General features: G+C 42.3%; 1 protein-coding gene across 2 annotated transcripts in view; it reads left to right on the top strand.

Moving 5' to 3' along the window:
• ACVR1 (activin A receptor type 1) overlaps positions 1–20,297 on the top strand; it is a 129,323-nt gene that overhangs the window by 76,871 nt on the left and 32,155 nt on the right. For both annotated transcript variants that reach the window (XM_065931576.1, XM_065931574.1), the window contains one exon: positions 18,187–18,450. In XM_065931576.1, the coding sequence (XP_065787648.1) occupies positions 18,187–18,450 (264 nt within the window). The remainder of the gene's footprint in view (positions 1–18,186; positions 18,451–20,297) is intronic.

Genomic DNA, 20,297 nt, shown 5'->3' with positions numbered 1-20,297 from the left:
GTGGTATACATTTTATGGGTTTGGACAAATGTGAAATGACTTAAATCCATTATTACAGTATCAGAGTATTTCACTGCCCTAAAAATCCTCTGAGCTCCACCTATTCGTCCCTCTCCACCTCTGCAACATCTGCCCACAGCTGATGCTTTTATTGCCTCCATAGTTTTGTCGTTTCTAGAGTGGCATGTAGCTGGATTCATACACTGTATAGCCTTTTCACATTGGCTTCTTTCACCTACTATTACGCTTTTATGCTTCCTCCATATCTATTCATGGCTTAATAGTTCATTTCTTTTTAGCACTGAGTAATGTTTCATTGTCTGAATGTACCATAGTTTATTTATCCCTTCAACTACTGAAGGTCATCTTGATTGCTTCCAAGTTTTGGCAGTTATGAATAAAGCTGCTATAAACATCTGTGTACTAGATTTTGCGTGGGTATAAGTTTTCAACTCCTCAAACAACAAGGATTGTGATTGCTGGATTGTATGTTAGAATATGTCTAGTTGAAACTGCTCAGCTGTCTTCCAAAGTGGCTGTTCCATTTTGCATTCCCACTAGCAATGTATGAGAGTTCCTACTGTTCCATATTCTTACCAGCCTGTGGTAGTGACAGTGTTCTGGATTTTGGCCATTCTTATAGGTATGTGGTAGTGTCACATTCTTTTAATTTGCGTTTCCCTGATGGATGTATGAAGTATGCAAAAAAGCACATCTTTTCATGTGCTTCCTTGCCATCTGTATATCTCTATTTAAGTGTCTTTAAGGTCTTTGGCCCATTTCCCAATTGGGTTGTTTGTTTTCTTATTGTTTAATTTTTAGAGTTCTTTGTATGTTTTGGATAACAGTCCTTTATCAAGTATGTCTTTGGTATATGTTTTCTCCAGGTCTGTTGTTTGTCTTGTCATTCTTTTGACATTATCTTTCACAGGGCAGAAGTTTTTAATTTTAATGGAGTCCAGCTTATTAATTGTTTCTTTCATGGATCATACTTCTAAAAAGTTGCTGCTTTACTCAATGAGGTCATCTAGATTTTCTGCATTATTAATAGGAGTTTATAGTGTTTGTATGTTATAGTTAGGTCTGTGATCTATTAATATTAGTTGGATAATTTTTATGAGGGGGTATAAATTCTGTGTCTAGATTTTTTTGGGCATGTGAACACCCCCTTCTTATAACATGTATTTGATAATGCCCCTTGATTTTCTTAAAATGTAATTCTTATACATGCCATACCTTTCTTATAAATGTAAGTTTTAAAAATTCAGTATAATTCCTTATCCGAAATAGAAAATTCTCTTAAAATAATATGTAACTTACTATGTCATATAATTAAAATGGTATTTATAGACAAATGTAATATAGTGTAGTTGGGCATGAGTACACAATAAGATGTAATGAAGTGACAAATGTTTGTATAAGAATACAAGCATTTATATACACACATATATATTAATCTTTGATGTCTTAGAAAACAGAAAATGTATTGGTATGTATTGGTATGTTTTCTGTTTTCTAAGACATCAAAGATTAATATATATGTGTGTGTATATAAATGTTTGTAAATATTCTTATTGGTACTAGTGTATTTATTATATTGGTGATTTAATTAGCACAAGTGATCTTGCCTGCAGTGATTGAATTTTCTGAATTGGTGAACAAGTTTTGGTAGAATCAAAACAGGGACTATTTGTCCCTTGATTGACACAGTGGCTATATTTTGAGTAAATTTCATATACATTAAGACAGTGTAAGACATACTTTCTATTTTTATGTATAAAAGTGTTAGGTATTAAGTTCAATTAATTATACAAAGAGTTTTCATGTGAATGATGCTTAGTGGAACAGTGAGAACCTAAACGGGCACAGGTAACTTAGTTGTGTGAGATCATACCGGCAAAATGCTTTGGCATCTGTGGGCTTTACTCGTTCTATCTTCTCTTCTCCCCATTTGTAAAAAGCTGCCCATGCAGAGTCCACAAGAGATAATCAAGAGAAAAAGAAAATAAAAGCTGCCTGTAATTCCCTGCACTGACATGTAACTGCTTTTAGCATGTTGGTATAAATCTTTCTAGATATATAAATGAACTATATCTTATTGTGCATTAAGCAGTTTGGACTTTATTTTAAAAGGGTTGCTCCATGAAGAGTGGTGCTTATGGTGTGAATCTCAGCCTTGTTGTGATCAGATGGGCCAGTAAGACTAATATTTTACCGGCTCTTAGGGGTATAGTGATTGGCTTTATACATTTGATAAGTTTCCAAGGAGGCATATAGTACGACAAGTTAGTGTAGCCAATGCTTAGGAAGACAGTCCTTGATATACTAGAAATCTATTTTGTTATATGTTAGGTTATAGTATTTGATCTGTTCCTGCTTCCTTCCCATAGTCATTGAGATATATTATAGAGCTGCATTGTCCTGTCTGGGAGCTAGCCATATGTAGCTATTGAGCACTCTCATTGCAGCTAATACAAATTGAGATGTGTTGTTAAGTATAAAGACACACTGCGTTTTGAAGACAGGAAAATGTGAATTTTACCTGTTCCTTTTGACAACTATGAAAATTTGCAGCTACATGAAGTAGTTCATACTCTTTCTGTTGGAAAGTGCTGTTGTCACCCAATTTAGGCATAGAAGTCTGTATCCCACTCTAAGTGGTGCTATTTGACACAGTCCAACCATACTGCAGTCATTTAAATTAGCACCAAAAAGATACAAAATAAGGATCCTGCATGGAAGTTTAAAGGAGTAGAAGGTATATTAACTAGAAGATAGGTTGAATGGTCTTAGGTCAAAGGAATGAGGAATAAGAAGAACTGGACTGGGAACATTTGATGGGTTAACCGTAGCTCTCAGCTGAGTTTATGCCCCAGAGGACACTTGATCATGTCTAGAGACAAAAGGCAAGTTGCTCAGATTTTCCCTTTTTTTATGGCTATACAGTATGATCATAATAAAACAAAAGAGTAAAGACCATTGTGAAATGAAATCCCTCCAAATTCCATGTGCTTCTCTAGGTACGCAGTATGGTAGGACAGTCCTTCAAGTTTCATGTGCTGTCCTGGTGGACTCATGGTGTAGGCACAATAGAAAAAAAAGAGTGGAAAAGAAATTGAGGTAGAAATGGAGTATGAATAGAGAAGAAGTGGAGAACGAATGGGGGAAGAGGAAGTGAAAAGGGCCCTTATGGAAAAGTATTAGCAATTCAGCCATTGGTTGTTTTTTCCTGCTTTAAGCTCTTAAGCTGCCCAAAGAATCCAGCAAATGACCTCTTAATGCCACAGCGAAGATCTGTAATGAAATGCGTTAGTCTGGCTGAAATGGAAATGGATGCCACTAAGGTTTTGCTATTGAGTATAACACCACCACTAGGATGTTTATAAGTATGGAAAAAACACATCATCCTTTAGTTACAATAGCTTTTTTTTTTAATTTGGGAAAAAAAAAAACAATATCCAGCTATAACCTAGAGTGCTCTAATCATATTAGTCTTGTTTTCCTTCTATGACTCAACTTCTTGCTAACCATCAATAGCATATTCTATGAAAAGACTCTTTGTTTTTGCATGTTTACTAGAAAATTTTTTTAAAACACCACTGAGAATCCTTATTGTAATACACTCTAATATACTCAACATTAGTCATAAAGTAAATGTTAAGTACAAAATACTTAACTGAAAAAGGTAAATAATAGGGAAGATAACTAAAAACTTTATATGAGCCTTATAGATTGTCTCATGCAGGGTTTTAGATGACCAAGGAAATGGACCCATGTTTGATATTTGTATTATAGCAGATATGGCACCATATTAATTAGGCTTCAGTGGAGCTAGATGGCATTCTTGGTGCATAAATAAGAAAATCATAGAGATTTTTGTTCTAATATATGTTGTTGAGTATTGTACTCCTCTTAGTCTACTAACGAAAAACAAAGGTTCTTTCCTTTTGTCTACCAAAATACTCCCAAATGTGTCTTAAACATTGATTAGATATAGTGATAACATTTTAAATAACAGGTCCCAAACAGTGATTTTGGCAAAGTTCGACTTGGTCCCCAACCTTTCTTGACACCAGGGACCACTTTTGTGGAAGACAGTTTTCCCACAGATGGTGCTGAGGTGGGGTGAGGATGGTTTCAAGATGATTCAAGCATGTTACACTTATTGTGCACTTTATTTCAATTATTATTTCATCAGCTCCACTTCAGATCTTCAGACATTAGATCCCGGAGATTGGGGACCCCTGCTTTAGAACATTTTCAATTTCTATGGAATCCTAAATACTCTGGTGCCAAAAAGACCTCATGAGTCTGGAAAATACTTACTATAACCACGCCTTTTAAATGATTTATAGGTACTGTTTATTGAGTGGTTAGTATGTGTCAGATATTAGGCTGTTTTATATATATTATTTTCCCATAATCCTTCCCATTACCCTAATGAAATAGGTTAGTGAAAATGTGCTTTTGAATTGATTTAGACTATTGTTTAAGATTATACAGCTTGAACAGGGCTTCTCTGGTGGCTGCAATGCGGGGGAGACCTAAGTTCGATCCCTGGGTCAGAAAGATCCTCTGGAGGAAGGCATGGCAACCCACTCTAGTATTCTTGCCTAGAGAACCCCATGGACAGAGGGGCTTGGTGGGCTACAGTCCATGGGGTCACAAAGAGTCGGACACAACTAAAGTGGCTTAGCACTCATGCATACTTTGAGGAATAGTGTTCAAGAGTTTATCATTATCAGTCTTCTCCAGAATTTTGCATTTTTTGATACCCTAAATTAGCTACATCCACTGACACTGTATCTGGCACATACTGGAACCAACTCAATTCAGTCTATATGACAGGCTGATGTGAGAGCTCATAATAGTGAATGATGAGTTCCTTTTACCTGGGTTTGTGTTTTTTATTTCTCTCTCATACTAGTATTCATTTTTCACATTCATTATATATACAACTCCAGCTGCAGGAAGAGTTTTATTTGCTCTCACAGAGAAGAGCACTTGAGTCCTAATTACCCGTATATCCTTCCTTTTCCTTCCCATTAATAAGACTAATCATGCTCTAATACTGCTATCATGCCACCCGGGAGAAGTCCATTTTTGTCCCCGAAACTCCTTGTTTGGTTTTACCTTTGTTCCCATGAGCATCTGCAGGGATGAGCATGACACAAATAACTTAGAGTGGAATACCATACTGCTTCTTCAAAAATATTTCAAAGCTAACATGACCCACATTTTATTACATTTGCAAGCCATAGTTAGATTTTATTACAGCAAGTTTTGTTGCCGTGAGAGATTCTGGTCTGTCCTGGAGAAGATTGCTAAGTACTAAATTATTTTCTGGGTTGACTTGATTTTAGTATTTCCAAAGCCATCACTACTCAGACTTTCCAGCCCAATTACCCAATGAAGGAAGGAAGGAGATCACTTCAATAGACTTTTTGTTAGGGTCGACAAAGGTGCCCCTCTTTGCCACTGGGGGTGAAGAATAGAATAAGCCTTTCTTTGAATTTCTCATTATTGAGAGTGCAGGAAGTTGGTGAAGGGGTGAATGAATGTAAGAGAAATGTCTCCGTATTAAATTTGTTGCTCTCATTTCTCATTACTATAATTTATTCCTTTTGTTAAGAATAAAATCTTTTTTTTTTTTAAACACATCATCAATAGTATGAGTGATTTGTTGGGAAGAGAGATGAGATGTCCTGAGCTGTTAGTCATGAGGACCTAAAATGTAAATATCAGATGACGCTGTGCACATTCAAGATACCGCTTCTTTACTGTCACATTTTCTCACCTACCAGAGTGAGTGTATTATTGATGCAAGGTGAGCTGTGACAAAGCTTCCTTTCAGCTTTTCCTTCCTGGGGAATGTTTGTTTCAGCTGTATGTAGTTAAACTAAAGCCACATCCAATTTTTTTTTTTCTGGTGAACATTATAAAATGCTCATATTCAATGCATTTATATGAAAGAAGTTAGTGGTAGGGTGTGGTACGGACTTGAAAATTCAATCAGAGTCAAATATTGAACAGATGGGAAAGCAAATCCAAGGCCCTAGCTCATTAAATGGTTTCCTGTGGTCAACAGTGAGTGGGCAGTGCAACAGTTTCCATGCTTCTCTCTTACAAAGATCGGTCTCAAGGGGAAGGAACATGGATGCCATCTCCTCCTTATGGAAAAACTGGGGAAGCAGGAGATTGGTAGGCATGTCATGTGTGCTATTTTTTGCTTTTGAAAAGTAAACACCAAGGAAAACAAAACACGTTGAAAAATTAATTTGTAAGGGGAAAGGGCATAGGAGAGGGATAAATTAGGAGTTTGGGATTAGCAGATACAAACTACTATAAACAAGGTCCTACTGTATAGCACGGGGAATTATTATATTCAGTATCCTGTAATAAACCATAGTGGAAAAGAATATGAGAAAGCATATACATGTATGTATAACTGAATCACTCTGCTGGATACCAGAAACCACAACATTGTAAGTCACCTATCCTTCAGTAAAAAATCAAAAATTAAAAAAAAAATTAATGTGTAACTCTCCAAATACTGCTGAGAACCTCCCTCTGCCATCTAGCATGACCTCAGGCAACTTCCCCTGATAATGGTTATATGCAATAGTCATAATTACTCAGAACTCATGTCGATTCCAAGATAGTGTAAGACACAGGGCGGGGCAACCTTCAAGATCTTCACTGACTCACAGTAAGAAACGCTTTAGAGTTGGACCCGTGCACCTGCATTTAGAAACATCGTGGAGTAGGACTCACACACACCTGAAAAGAAAATTTCGTGAAAGAGCTATCACTCTACGTTTAATGTACTCCTGTTTCTTCTCTTTTTATTCTATTTAGTTTTATTTCATTTAGAAAGAAAGAGACCTTCTGAACGGCTAAATCGATTTGCCTACCCAGAATGGGTCATAACCCACAGTTTCAGCAAGACAGCTCCCCTCTGCTCCCAAGAGCTCATATTGTTCGGAAGTCCTTGCTGCCCTCAGGTGAAAACTCTGACAGCTAGCCCAGACAGTCTCCAACAGAGTTGCTCCAGACCTTTTATTATTATTATTTTACAACTTTATGTAGCCTGCCATTCGCTCTCTGCAAGCCAGTGATTTGACAGGAAGAGGGAAGTTTACATTTGTGCCTTCTCAGCCGCGGTGGTAACACTGGAACAGCTGCTGCCTGACTCTAATCAGCTGAATCTGAGCTCTGCAGAGCTGGGTGTTTCCTGGATCCTCCACAATGCTGCATCTAATTCTTTGTTATGGGTTAGAGTGGAGCATGGACTTTCTGAGGATCTGTATGTGTGCGGGATGTGGGAAGGAAAGGGAACGGGAGGGAGAATGAGAAGTTCCTTCTGGAAGGGGGTGGTGAAATACACCTTACAGCAAAAACAAAAACCCCTACCTATGTTTTTTTTATTCAGATGGAGCAGGGAGTAGCCTCTTTTATTTATTATTTGCTGAATTTGTTTATTTTCTGAATTCTGATATTTACACCAAGCCAATACAAAATCCTCCTCTCCAAATAATAATAACAATAAACCAGACCCATTCAGGAAAGTTGTAAAAAATAGAGAAAGCAAAACAAATAGTCCAGTTTAAACTTTGACTCCTGTGAAATATATAATGCTGCAGAATGCCATGTAGAGTTAAACACTCATGGCTTCTGTTTATGTTTCACATCATTTCCTATTTCATGAGCTTCAGACAGTCAGTTTTGCTAAGATTTAGGGTAATTTTTGATAATTAAACAGTATTGCTAGTTAGAGTGCCTTCTGAAAGGAAGACTCTTGGTCTGCATAGGAATCAAGCCTTTCTCAGAAGAGCATCAAACACTGTCATGAGGCATCTTCTTCCTTCTTACTGTGTTTCTGAAGGTGGGCTGTCTTACCTGTTAAGAGCCATTATCTGCAGTGCCATGTGGGACGGTAACAGGGTGGTGGTGAGGGGTCACCCGTGCAAAGTGAGCCCCAGGGTGGGAGAGGTCGGGACTTGGCGGTGGTCTTTGTTCTCTCTCTAGTGTATGAGACAGTACCTAGCACGTAGTTGGTGCTCAGTGAATATTTGACAAATGAATAATTATCATAATACAAAAAAGATAATGTTATAAGAGACCAAGGAAGTGATCTGGACTGGGGACAGGATAGGAAAGCCTATCCTTTTGAAGAATTTATTCCAAGTTTGGGAAAAGAGAGCCAGTCTTAACATTCTTTTAGCTGACGATTAGTATGAGGCCAAGGATCCGTGCTGGTGATGTCAACATACCTGGAAAGGGGTTCTTGCTGTCAAAGAGTCAAAGTCTAGTTGGAGGAGACACAGGTTACAGCACCATACTGGGGTGTCGGCAGGTAGAGTCTACATGGCACGTGGGGCTGGGATTGGGGACAGTGGTCCAGGGCGTTGGGAAGGATGAACAGACATTAGACCAGCAGAGGAAGAACCGAGGAGGACTTTGAAACAGGGGCAGGGCCAAGTCCAGAGAAGTGGGTGTACGGGGGACACTGCCCAGGGGGTCCAGCAAGGCCAGAGCAGCCTGTAGACGGTGTTTGGGGTGAGAGTTGAGGCCCTAAGTAGCCTGGCAGGGCCTGGTGCATGAGGTGTGTGTTTTGGATTTTGAGGGCACTGAGAGCTATGGAAGGACTGTTGTTTAGTTGCTACGCCGTGTCTGACTCTTTTGCAGTCCTACTGACCATCGCCCACCAGGCTCCTCCGTCCATGGGATTTTCCAGGCAAGAATACTGGAGTGGATAGCCATTTCCTAATCTCCAGGGGATCTCCCCGACTCAGGGATTGAACCCGTGTCTCCTGCATTGGCAGGTGTATTCTTTGCTACTGAGCCACCTGGCAAGCCCACTGAAAGATTAATTAGGCTCAGTTTGTGTGTTTTGAAGGAATTGTGTGATAGAAGTGGTTTACAGGCTACAGCAAGATGAGAGGTGAAGGGGCAGGGAACAACTAGTCCTCCCGCAGGGTTTGGGCAGACAGGCCCACGTGCTGCCTTTTCAAAGGCATCCCAACTATAGCAACTCGATAGTGGCCAACAAAACAAAAACAAAACAAAAACAAAACCCTTAGTTCCAAGCGAAGACCTTTGTTGTAGGGAGCGCGCAAATTCTAACAGCAGCTAACGACAATAACCTAACACTAATTCCACCGCTGCTTTTATTATGGAAACAGAAGGCTGGGCTGCTGACTTTTCTAGCAACTTTTGTGAGACATTTAAATCCCTCTCTAGCTGGCCCTTTGTTCCTGTGTTGCCACGGAGTGTCGGTAAGCCCAGCTCAGAATAACCCGGGCAGGGACATGAGAGGTGCAGCTTGCCTGCTGGCTGGCATGGTGGCTGGCCAGGTTACACTGTTTTCATTGCTCCCGTCTTGGGAGGAGGACCGGGCTGCTGGTTGCCCTGGCAGCTGTGGAAGGTGTATGTCTTGGCTGCCCAGAGTTGGAAAGGCAACCCGAACTTGCCTGCCTACTGAGCATGTGCGGCTGGCGATCGAGCTGATAGCAACTGAAAATAGCCCGCCGTGCACCTGTCCCTCGTACACCAGCCCCGGGCCGACTGCCATTTAGGACAGCGTGGGCTCCCCTGCTGCCCAAGGTGAGGGGCTGCGTGGATCTCAGTGGTTCTTAGGAAGATCTTGGGAACTTTGGCCCTGGCTTCAAAGGAAACAAAAAAGGAGCAGGCTCTTCTGAGTGGCTCCACTGGGCAGTCTTGTGGTTAGTGAGTGGCCGCCCTGACTATGGATGTACAGTGTGTGCTGAAGACACCACGCACTTCTCCTTGCTCAGCCAAACGGGGTCTGACAAATGGAGAGGTCTGTGTTTTCTCTTGGAAGGAAAGGCTTTCCTAAAAAAAACCCTGGACAGCAGCCATCGTGGTGTGCTCTGCCACAGTTTTACAAAGGGGGAGACATTGAGTTAAACTATGTTGCTTGATTTTTTACCTGCTGGTTAATTCCCCGTGACTGTCTGTGGATCACTTCTAGAAGGTGTCTCTTTGCTAGGTAATTCTTTCTCAGCAGTCCAAATGTGGGCACAGCATGGAATCCCAGCATGTTAGGAACTGTCTGTTTCCCCTTGGGACTCTTTCCATTTCCTTCTGGGCTTTCATCTCTGCTGCGGGCTTGCCATCGTTGGGCAGGCTTGGCACGCCGGTGTGGATGGAAGCAGGCTCTGAAAGGAAAAACTTCTAAAGTGACTGGTAGTACTAAAGCTACTATTTAAAAGTGCCCCTTCTTAGAGACGTGGGCTATCTTTAGGCTGTCGGTGCTGTGCAGCCATGGGAGCCAAAGGCACTCTGCAGAAACCCTGGCCTGTTGTTCTTGCCTTGGTCTGTGTGCAGATATTCTTGCTCCCCGGCCAGCGGCCTCGTGACACATCTCAGATTTAGCTGTCTTTCTCCTGCCAAGGTCCAAGATTATCATGGAAATCGGGAATGGTGTGCTGGGCCACAGAGCTGGGAGCGGGGCCGTGAGGGGGTGTGGAATGTGTGTTTGAAAAGCCAGTTCTGGTTCGCAGCGCTCTGAAGAAAGGCTTTCTGTTCCCACCTAGAGTGTAGGCACCTGGAGCCTTTCTGTGGGCTTGGGAGTAAGAAAACAATAAACTGAAAATGACCCACACTCAACTTTTTTCATGGTGACTTGTAGGATTTCAGTCTCTGATGAGGAAGCCAGTCTTAAGTGTGTTGAATTTAGGAGTTCATGAATTCTTGTGGACTGTGTTCATTTTTAGACTTGGGATAATAAAGATAGGCAAAGCAAAGATCACATTGTAATACGGATGCACAAAGCTTGTAGTCATGGGATTCCTTCTCTTTGACCTTCTGTGGAGTTGTGAACCTACAGGACCTTAGGACGTGATTGGAAAATTGGGGGACAGGAAACCAGCAATGTCAGAGGTTTGGGCTATGCCCCAGTTTTTTCCCCCTTGGGTATTTTGATCTCTTTGGCTTCATTTGGGCTGGAAAGAAAAGAGTCTAGAAAATATCTCATCTGTGCTTTTCTGTGGGATGGGATAGGGTGGAGAGCTTGAGAGGAGGAATTTAGCTGGATTTAACTACTTCTGGATGGTTTTGCCTTGAGCTCTGGGTGCCATGATACCTAGAGGCTGGCAGTTTAAGGCTGTTGTTAACAAACTGGAATGCTGCCCATCTTTTGAAGGGTTTATCTCTGTGGTTTTGAAAGCTTCCGGAAAGGAAGTGGGGGTGCGGTGGCGGCTTGCTGATGGTAAGCAGAGATTGGCGACCTTGGAGGCTCGGTCCCTGATTCCCAGAGAAGAAGGTCATGGGCTCTGGAGGGGAACGGAAGTAGGAGCTCTGTTGGCCCTTCTTTGCTGTCTGGTCCCATGCAGTGTATTTTCAGTATAGAGCCTGTGTGGGAAACCCTTGCTGGAGCAGCCATGCACTCCCCAGATATCCTAAGGGGTGGTGGAGATAACCCAAATGAGTCAGGAACATCTCTTCCCACGTTGTGAGCAGAGCTTCAAGCCTAAGACATGCTATAGATGGTCCCACGTCACCGGCTCTCCTGAATCTAAACAAGGAATGACTTCTCTGAAGTGTTTATAATTCCCCAGTGCATTTTCCATCTCCTTCAGCCTGTGGTCCTCTCTGTTACTCTCCCAACAACTGGAGCTTCACTTAGATGCAAGAATACATGGGGCAGAGTAGGGGTGTATTGTCTGGGAAAGAATTCCTCAGTAGGTACTTTCCATTAGGCCTGGTAATCATTTGTTTATATGAAGCGCCAATTCAAGAAGACAAAATGAAGAGAGATTAAATAATGACCCCCATGTTTCTCCCCTGTGAAGGAGTTGCTTCACAGACCTGGCACACGTGTTAAAGCTAAGCCTCTGCTGTGTTCATAGAATCATAAAAATCACGGAAGAGACAGACCAGCATTGTCTTAGGTCAATACCCCACAATGCTCTTTAACTTGTTAGTCATTTAAACACAGACGGAGTTTTTGGCTTTGAAATAAAAGGTGTGGCTGCTGCAATTGACTTCATTTACAGGGATTATTTCAGAGACAAGCAGTCAGCCCAGACACAAAATAAACAGATGGAACTCTCCCCCACCCCCCCAGCTTCAGCAGTTCAAATGCAGGGTGACTTAGGAATCCTTATCACCTTCAGCAGAGCAAGAAGGGGAAAATGATGTAATTCACTCTTCCTCACTCCCTGCTGAAAATGCCATTATTTTCACTGATAGGAGAAAAATGGTAGCAGAGACCAGACGCATCCTTTCCCTGCTGAGCAGGCAAGTCCTGCAAGACATCTCTAAACTGGCTGGAGCCAGGGCTCTGATCACCATAGCATCATAGAGGCTGGAAGGACCTCCCATAAAAGCCCTGCTCTTCTATTGATATATTAAATAATTCCTTGTTTTCAGAACTCTTGCATTTTACTTCTTTCTTCCAACATACACAAGCAAGCAAACAGAAAACCTACCATACCACAAAAAGTACCAATTTTCCACACTTGTAAGCCCGAGTAGGTGACCAGCTGTGACGCTGTGGCGCGCGCCTGCAGGGAGAAGGGTTTTGCACAGACATGCTGGCTCGGTGACTAAGCCTTGCCTGAAGATCTCTGCTGACATTTAAAGACTTTATAGGCTCAGGCGGCTCTGAAAACCAGCATCATGTCTCTTCCCACCTCTAAATCCTGTCTGTGAAGAGAAAATTCATTCTGGAGCTAAACGTTCATCAGGCGTGTCCTCCCGCCGGGGGCTGAGGCAGTTGTGGGGAGCCTAAGGGTGAGCCGAGTGGGCTCAGCTCCTCCCCTCATGGGGCGCACAGTCTGGAGGAGAGACTTGGACGTGGAGCAGCCGTGCAGACACGTGTGCGTGAGTGTAGATAGGGACTCCTGCTTTACATTTGGGGGTGTGAACAAAGGCTCCTCTGAGGAGAATGAGGTGAGATCTGAAGGGAAGATGGGCACAGACTGGGTGGGGGGGTGTCCTCAGGAAGGAAGCCCAGCATCCCATGGTGGGGAATTCTGTACCTAGTAGACCTGCGCTCCTGAAGCAGGAGGAACCCGTCCCAGAACCAAGGGGATCAGAGGTGAGGCTGGAAAGGTGGAGCGCAGGTCAGCCAGGGCAGGGTGACCACTGTGTCTCCCCCCGTTTTTGAGGGAGGCAGGGTCGTGGCTTGTGGGATCTTAGTTCTCTGACCAGGGATTGAACCTGGGCCCCAGCACTGGAAGCCCTGAGTCCTAGCCACTGGGAATTCCCTGTGTGTCTCCATTTTGAGGGTCATGGAGTCAGGCTTGTAGATCTGAAATGGGGGCACCATTAGCTCAGTGAGGGAACCCTGGAGGAAGGGCATATTTAGAGTAGAGGCATCATGAGTTCAAAATTGTGGAAACCCTACTATCATTTTTTATTGTTGCTATTCTAATTTATATGTGATCCTATTCAGTTGCCCCTATTCGTATTTTCTTCTTGGCTTTTAAACTTTACCAAATATCAATTTCTCTGTTCAGGTTAAAAAAAAATGATTTGGGTTCCCTAAGTGGATGTTTTGTAATGAGAGCATTTAGGCACCTGGGTGTCTTTTATTTCCAAGCATATAGCCTGCTTTCTTGCCAGACCATCAGATGCCCTTCACTAGGCAGTCTGGACAGACCTTTGTGCTTCTGTCTCAGGAGCAGGCTTGCTGGCAGTGATACCTGGCATTGCAAAATCCTTCCGTAAGCCTTTGTTTAATGCCAGAGATCTCAAATGCTGAAGATTCTGGAAAGGTGCCATACTGCACTCTCGGCTTAGGAGCTGATGGAAGGCCTCCCATATCTATGAGCCTAATAGAAGCTGTCATTTCAAATGAATGAACTGTTTATACTGTTGGAAGAAGTCCACGGATGTTTGGGGTTCCTTTTTTAGCCTATAAAGTTCTGAGCTGTTGGACAACGGACTCATAGACGGTAGTCTAATCATTGCATTGTTGTTTGTGCCGCTCTGAGGGGAGCCTGTAAGAAATTCAGCTGTTCCTTTTGCTGATTCCTGGGATCACAGCTACAGCCTGGTTGACTTGGAGCATTTTCTCATTTGTCTTCTGTGTCAAAGACTTAAGTGGGAAACGTGGGGTTTTGTGCACCATTAAGAAGGATCATCAACTGAAATGCCTCATAGCATTCTGGAATGCATGACTGGGCAGGTGGGCAGGAGAACATGGAAGTCCCTTCAGAGTGTGCCTAGGTTGCTCAAGTCCCACTTAAGACATGAATGTGGGTCCTCTTACTCTGAGGCACAAGATCATCCCAAACTCTGGACAGTCTTAGAAAATCTGCGATGCTGTTTGCTCTGCCTCTTCCTCTGCCAGCCCGGGATTAGGCTGTGAGAGTAGGTGTGTCCAGATGGTGAGCTGGGTATCGCCCAGAACGAGGAGAATCTTTTAAAGGATTCGGCCTTGGTGAACCCCTGGGATCCCCAGCCTGAGCCTGTGGTTGCAGAGCCAGCCCCGGATCCTTCCAGGTGGCGCCAAGGACTCCCTGCTGCTCCCAGCCAGACGTGGGCTGCCAGTGTGTTCACACAGGCCTGGTTCTGGGGCTCCAGAGGGCGCAGGCTGCCAGCCATAACACTGAGTAACGCTGGGAGGTGCCTTCAGAACAAACAGTGTGGGTGAGCTCTGCACAGAGGGAATACCTCTGGCTTGATGTTTCAATTACTGAATTATTTAAATGAGCGTCAATTAGGTAGAGTAGACGGACTGCCTTCTGCCAGGGCACTTCCTAGTTATTTGCACAGGCAAGTGTAAAATGCTTCATATCAGATGTGGCGCTTCCTGGCTGGACTGTTGAAAATCAGTCACAGAAGGTGATTATCCTTCCTCGGTGTTCCCTGATGTGTAGTGTATTTATATCTCAGTCTGAGAGATTAGAGGTCCACAGACCCTTGTTTGTGGCCCTAAAAAGGGCTTTGTGATAATTCTCACACTTCCCCACCCCACCAGCCTACCCTAAATAAGATATCCCAGGCCCACACATGTTATGGTTATTCCTAAATTTTAACAAGATGAAAACAGTGAGTCACAGGCATTTGGGGGCCTGTTGTGTTTCTTAGAATTGTGAATATTAAGATCTGAAAATGCTACTACCTTGCTTTTAACCTGCTTTGTTGAATTAGTGATCCTGGCTCAGAAAATCCTTTTGGGGTCTCTTAGGTTGATCTACTCTGTTGGATAAAATTGCCAAAGTGGCGTTTAACTAATGTTTGGGTCTGGTGTAGATGTGTGTGGGGGTGCATGGGGTCATTCTTAGATTGTGAATTTTAAGGTCTTTATATTTGGCTGTATAAAAAAACCTGATTCACTAAGGGCTCTGCTAATCAGTCATATGGGAATTCACAAATTAAGAAAATTAAATGTTGGTGAAAAGCAAAATAGGAAGCAGAGTTGGTGGAGTTTTTTTATACTTTCCCATTTGCTAACTACTGAACTGAACTCATGGTCCCATATCAGAGACTGAGTTAATTATTACATAGAGTTAAGAGTTGTCTTCCTTCTTTTTTCTGATTGTTGCAGGGAAGATCTGAAAACCTTGGTTTTTAACTTAGAGTATGACCCCACGGGATAAGATCTGATTAAAATCTGTACCCAGTTACGCCTGGATGCACGGCAGGGTTGGTTCTAGTGGGCTGAATCTTACTAAAGACGGTATCTACTTGAGGCTACTCACTTCTGGCAGTATTCTCTAGGTCACAATTTAAACATCTGTCAGACCATCCCCATGTCCTTTCAAAAGCCAGAGACCTTGGCAAGGCAGGAGACATCTTGTGCCTGTGCACCTAGAGTTTGGGCTCCGACTTTAAGAACCGAGTTCACTCTGAAGCCACGTTAGAGAAATTATTATTGTCGTTACTTTATTTCTTTTAATTGGCTTTTTTTTTTTATTAGAACCACCAAGTGCGATTAATTCTTTGGTACCCTGAACCATCTGTTTCCATAGAATCGGTGATGAGTGAGCCCTCTATGGCCTGGGGTTGTTGTTTGTTGTTGTTCCTGGCAGACCGTAGGTGTAGCAAGTAAATGATTCATCCTCCTCTCTTCATTGTCAGTCTGTGGCCAGCTCCTCTCCTGTATTATTTTCATTTTACCCCTTCAGCCCCTCTTCCCTAACCCAGCATCAACAGATACAACCTCTTTAATGTGTTCAGTATGTATTTTTGGATATCCATGACCTTTAAAAATTATTTAGGGTCTTAAAATACACATTTGTGTTTCACATTTACATAAATTACATTACTGAACAGCTTTTCAACATACACTTTTAAATTCTCAGCTATGATCGCAAATCAGCATGACACCACTAACTCTGCCCCTCACCCCGCCCATCCATTTCCCTCCAAAGAGCCATCACCTGTTGGGCAGCATAGTTGGCAACCCTCAGCACAGCTTTGTGCCATCCGAGAGTGGCAAGCATGTCTAGACTCCCTAGAAATATTATCTTTCAATTTGCTTTTGGCAAGAGTAAACTTTTTGCTGGATTATGTCAACAGATATATATGTTTCTCATCCTCATAGAAATAGATTGGTGCTGGAGTTTCTCTTGGATTTCTCTAGGCAAGGAAAAATAAAAGACTACCCTTCGGCTCATTAGCGTTCTTGCTCATTAAAAATGTCTGAGGGCTCTTGCTCCTTGGGGGTGAGACTGGTGACATACATATACACCGTCAGCGGCTATTTTGGATTTTCTGCTTTCGGGCATGTCTCTGCTCTTGGATGAGCCCCTTGTGGTTTTCAAAAGACCCAGCAAGTCAATTATAAATAGAAAGCTTGTGTCTGTGTGTCTGTATGCGCTTACTCTGTGGGACGAGGCACCCACATTACAGTGGGCAGTGAACTATTTTTCACTGCTTTGAAGAGGGAAGAAGAAAGATGAAGAATGCTTTTCTCTTTTTGAGATAACCCACACCTCCACACATACCCACACAAATCTGTGTAAATGAACTTGACATTTTCAAAGACCTTACCTGAAGGTCTCCTCTTGAAAGCACAGCCATCCGACCTGTTATTTTAAGAAGGAAGCCGCTCTCTCACTGACCTGCTGCCGCAGAGGGCTCGGGGACTTGAAGGCAGGCTGTGTGCGCTGCAGACCTTCAGGGGCTTGTGAACGGCGCCACCCTTTGTACGAACGGTGCTTTGGTCAGAGTGGGCTCAGCAGGCTAATCAGGGGCCTCCAGGAATTGGCTGTTTGGAGTCTGTCTTCACTTTCCTTATCCACGAGTGGAAACTGTTGGTACCAACCAGTCTGAACTAATTATTCTAACACAGGGAAGGAAAGAGTGATTTGAAAGATGAAACTGCAAATGAGTGTTTTCAGAAAGAGACAATTAGGAGGTCTGGTGAGGTGTGCTTCACTGATGATCTGTCTTGTGCCTTGGACCAACCTGTATAGGCTTTTCCTTTAATCCCACTTGTTACTTTATTATTCAAACACTGTTCGATTCCCTTTGTCTTTTTGTGCCTCCATCCTCAATAATTAGTGCCCCTTCTTTTTTTTTTTCCCTGCCAGTTGAAAATGTTTTAGCAGTGATGAATTCCCATAGTAATTAATGTAAAAACTCAAGTGTTCTCCTACGGAAAAATTAATCTAGACATCTAAGCGAAACTATCGATAATATGGATATGTAATTATAGACCGTGCACCTTTGTGAATTCTTACTGTTCTGTTGTGTTTCTGAAGCAGACAGGTGATGGCAGGAACATCAGCTGCCCTTGTGTGAGTAGTCGACAGGGTTTCGTATGCAGCTAGTGGGAGCTGGTATCCGCAGATGCTATGTATCTCGGAGCCTCTTCTACACAAAAGAAAAGCAATGAGCATTATGCTCTGGCAAAAACATTCTGATTCAAGAACTGGGATATGAGAGCCCACCAGACCAAAGATACCTTGAAAGCCACAATGGGAGAAGTCCATTTTCAGAAGCCTGTAACAGATGATAACCGTTCTTCAGCCTAGTAGGATGTAAAACAGCTTATAGAAACACGTTCATACCTTGAGAGGTGATTATTATTTGGTGGTTGGTCAGATGAGAGATGTAAGATCATGACCAGTGGTGATGCTTTACCTGACTTTCTTCTGTTCGGTTAATGCATTTGCATTGGTCTTGGAGAGACTGTGTGATTTCCCCAATGGGGTTACAACCCACACGGTGATTTTTGTCTTCCTTTCTCTCCCCACTCTGCAGACGAGAAGCCCAAGGTAAACCCCAGACTTTACATGTGTGTGTGTGAAGGCCTCTCCTGTGGGAACGAGGACCACTGTGAAGGCCAGCAGTGCTTTTCCTCGCTGAGCATAAATGATGGCTTCCACGTCTACCAGAAAGGCTGCTTCCAGGTCTACGAGCAGGGGAAGATGACCTGTAAGACCCCGCCGTCACCTGGCCAGGCTGTGGAGTGCTGCCAAGGGGACTGGTGTAACAGGAACATCACGGCCCAGCTGCCTACTAAAGGTTCCCATGGACTTTTCTATTTCTAGATCAAGGGTTTTAGTTAGTCTTATCCTGGTTCTTTGTGGGTTAAAGATGTGAGTAGCCACAAGACTTTCCTCCTAGTCTTTGAACAGTGGGTGACAAGGAATTTAGGTCCAGTGAGGAAGAGAAAGGCATGGCCTTTTGGAATCTATAAGGAGGATGGATGTTTTGGGGAAAGTGAGCAAAGTGATATCTACTCTGGGGACGATTTGGCAGACCAGATGTCTCTTGGTGTCATGAGAAGGTGAATAGCTCCTGATACCTTTTTCTGAAAGGAGCTATGAGATCATAATTTCTAAAACAGTTGTGCTTATTAGGTACTTGTCTCTATGTTGAGTATTTAGGGAGGAAAATGGAACACAAGGCTCTGGCATCTGAGAGGAATACCTTTCCTTCTTTAAGAGGAAGGAGACAAAGCCATTCTCCTGTATCAGGTGCCCAGTGATCTATCACTGCAACTTGAAGCTGGGTGAGGTTTCACCTCAACCTTATAGTTTATGTGGAATCTTCTCCATATTATAGTCAATATGGACTTCAATCCTCTTCTGAAACTGTTTCCCCATAAAATGAGCCCTACATTGCATCTCAAAGTCCCTACAAATATTAATGTACCTTAGTCTGTAGATTCAGCCCAAGCCAAATTTACTGTCTTAATATATACATTTTTAATAGGTGTCCTTAATCTTACACTCACACAAAAAAGAAACAAACTGTAGGAGAGGTTATGAGAAGTATCCAAGGCCAGAAATGATAACTAGCAAGAGAGAGAGAGACAGAAAAATGAAAAAACAAACAAACAAAACAAAAAACTGATACAAGATCATGTTGTATAATTAATAATTTTTAAAGTTATGGTGAGGACCTTAAGGTCTATAGAAAACGTTAAAGTCTGGTAGGCAAATAGGATTAAATAGTAAAAGAGATTTTGTATTAAATGGTTAAAACTAAAAAGGGTACTTGATGGAATAAAGTTTTAAACCTTGTGAGTTAAACTGTGATTAATAGAGTGGATGGACCATGAAAAATGTCTGCAGTCACATAAAAATCATGTGTCTACAGTATGAAAAGTTTCTCATCTGCAGAAGACTCTGCCAGATTAGAGTTGTAATACAAAATTTATTTACTTAAGGAATTTCTAATTTAATTAGGGAGGCATGATATTTATAATTTAATGTTGTACATAATTAGTTTTATACTTTATTTTACAAATGACATGTACCATGGAGTATTATGTGCCAAGTTGATTAATTTGGATTTGGAAAGTTTAGAGAAATTTATAAAGGAAATTCAGCTTGAGATTGGATGACTGAAGGGGCCAGGACATGGAAAGAATAAGACCTTCGTGGGGAAGAACAGGGCTTGGTTGTATAATGTCTTAGGAAGGGGTCTGAAATCACAGGTGATAATTGCTTTGGGATCTTTTAATTATGACCTTCACTATCCAACTATGAAACTTTAACTCACTAGACAAGATGAAAGCCTCTGTGACATGTGAGTGTTCAGGTGAATGAATGCATAAATGTTTGAATGGGTGATGTGATAGTGTCTGAGCCAGAGAGTCAATGTGTGATTAGGTGAGTGAGTGAATCAGAGTGAATGTTTTAAGTGAGTGAATTAATGTTGAATAAGTGAGTTAAAGAAAGTTGAATGAATAGGTTCCTAGGCACAAATCAAGATGTAAAAATAGCAATGAGAATACAGCAATAGATATCGAAGAGAAGGCCACAGATTGGATAATTTGGCCTTAACTCAGATAGCACTTTCTCATAGGAATATTGCAGCATACTATCTGTCTGTAAGGGCTTGATGATAAAACATCCTTACAG

Source organism: Muntiacus reevesi, chromosome 3, assembly GCF_963930625.1.
Source record: "Muntiacus reevesi chromosome 3, mMunRee1.1, whole genome shotgun sequence".
NCBI lineage: Eukaryota > Metazoa > Chordata > Mammalia > Artiodactyla > Cervidae > Muntiacus > Muntiacus reevesi.
This window is presented reverse-complemented; position numbering and strand designations above follow the sequence as displayed.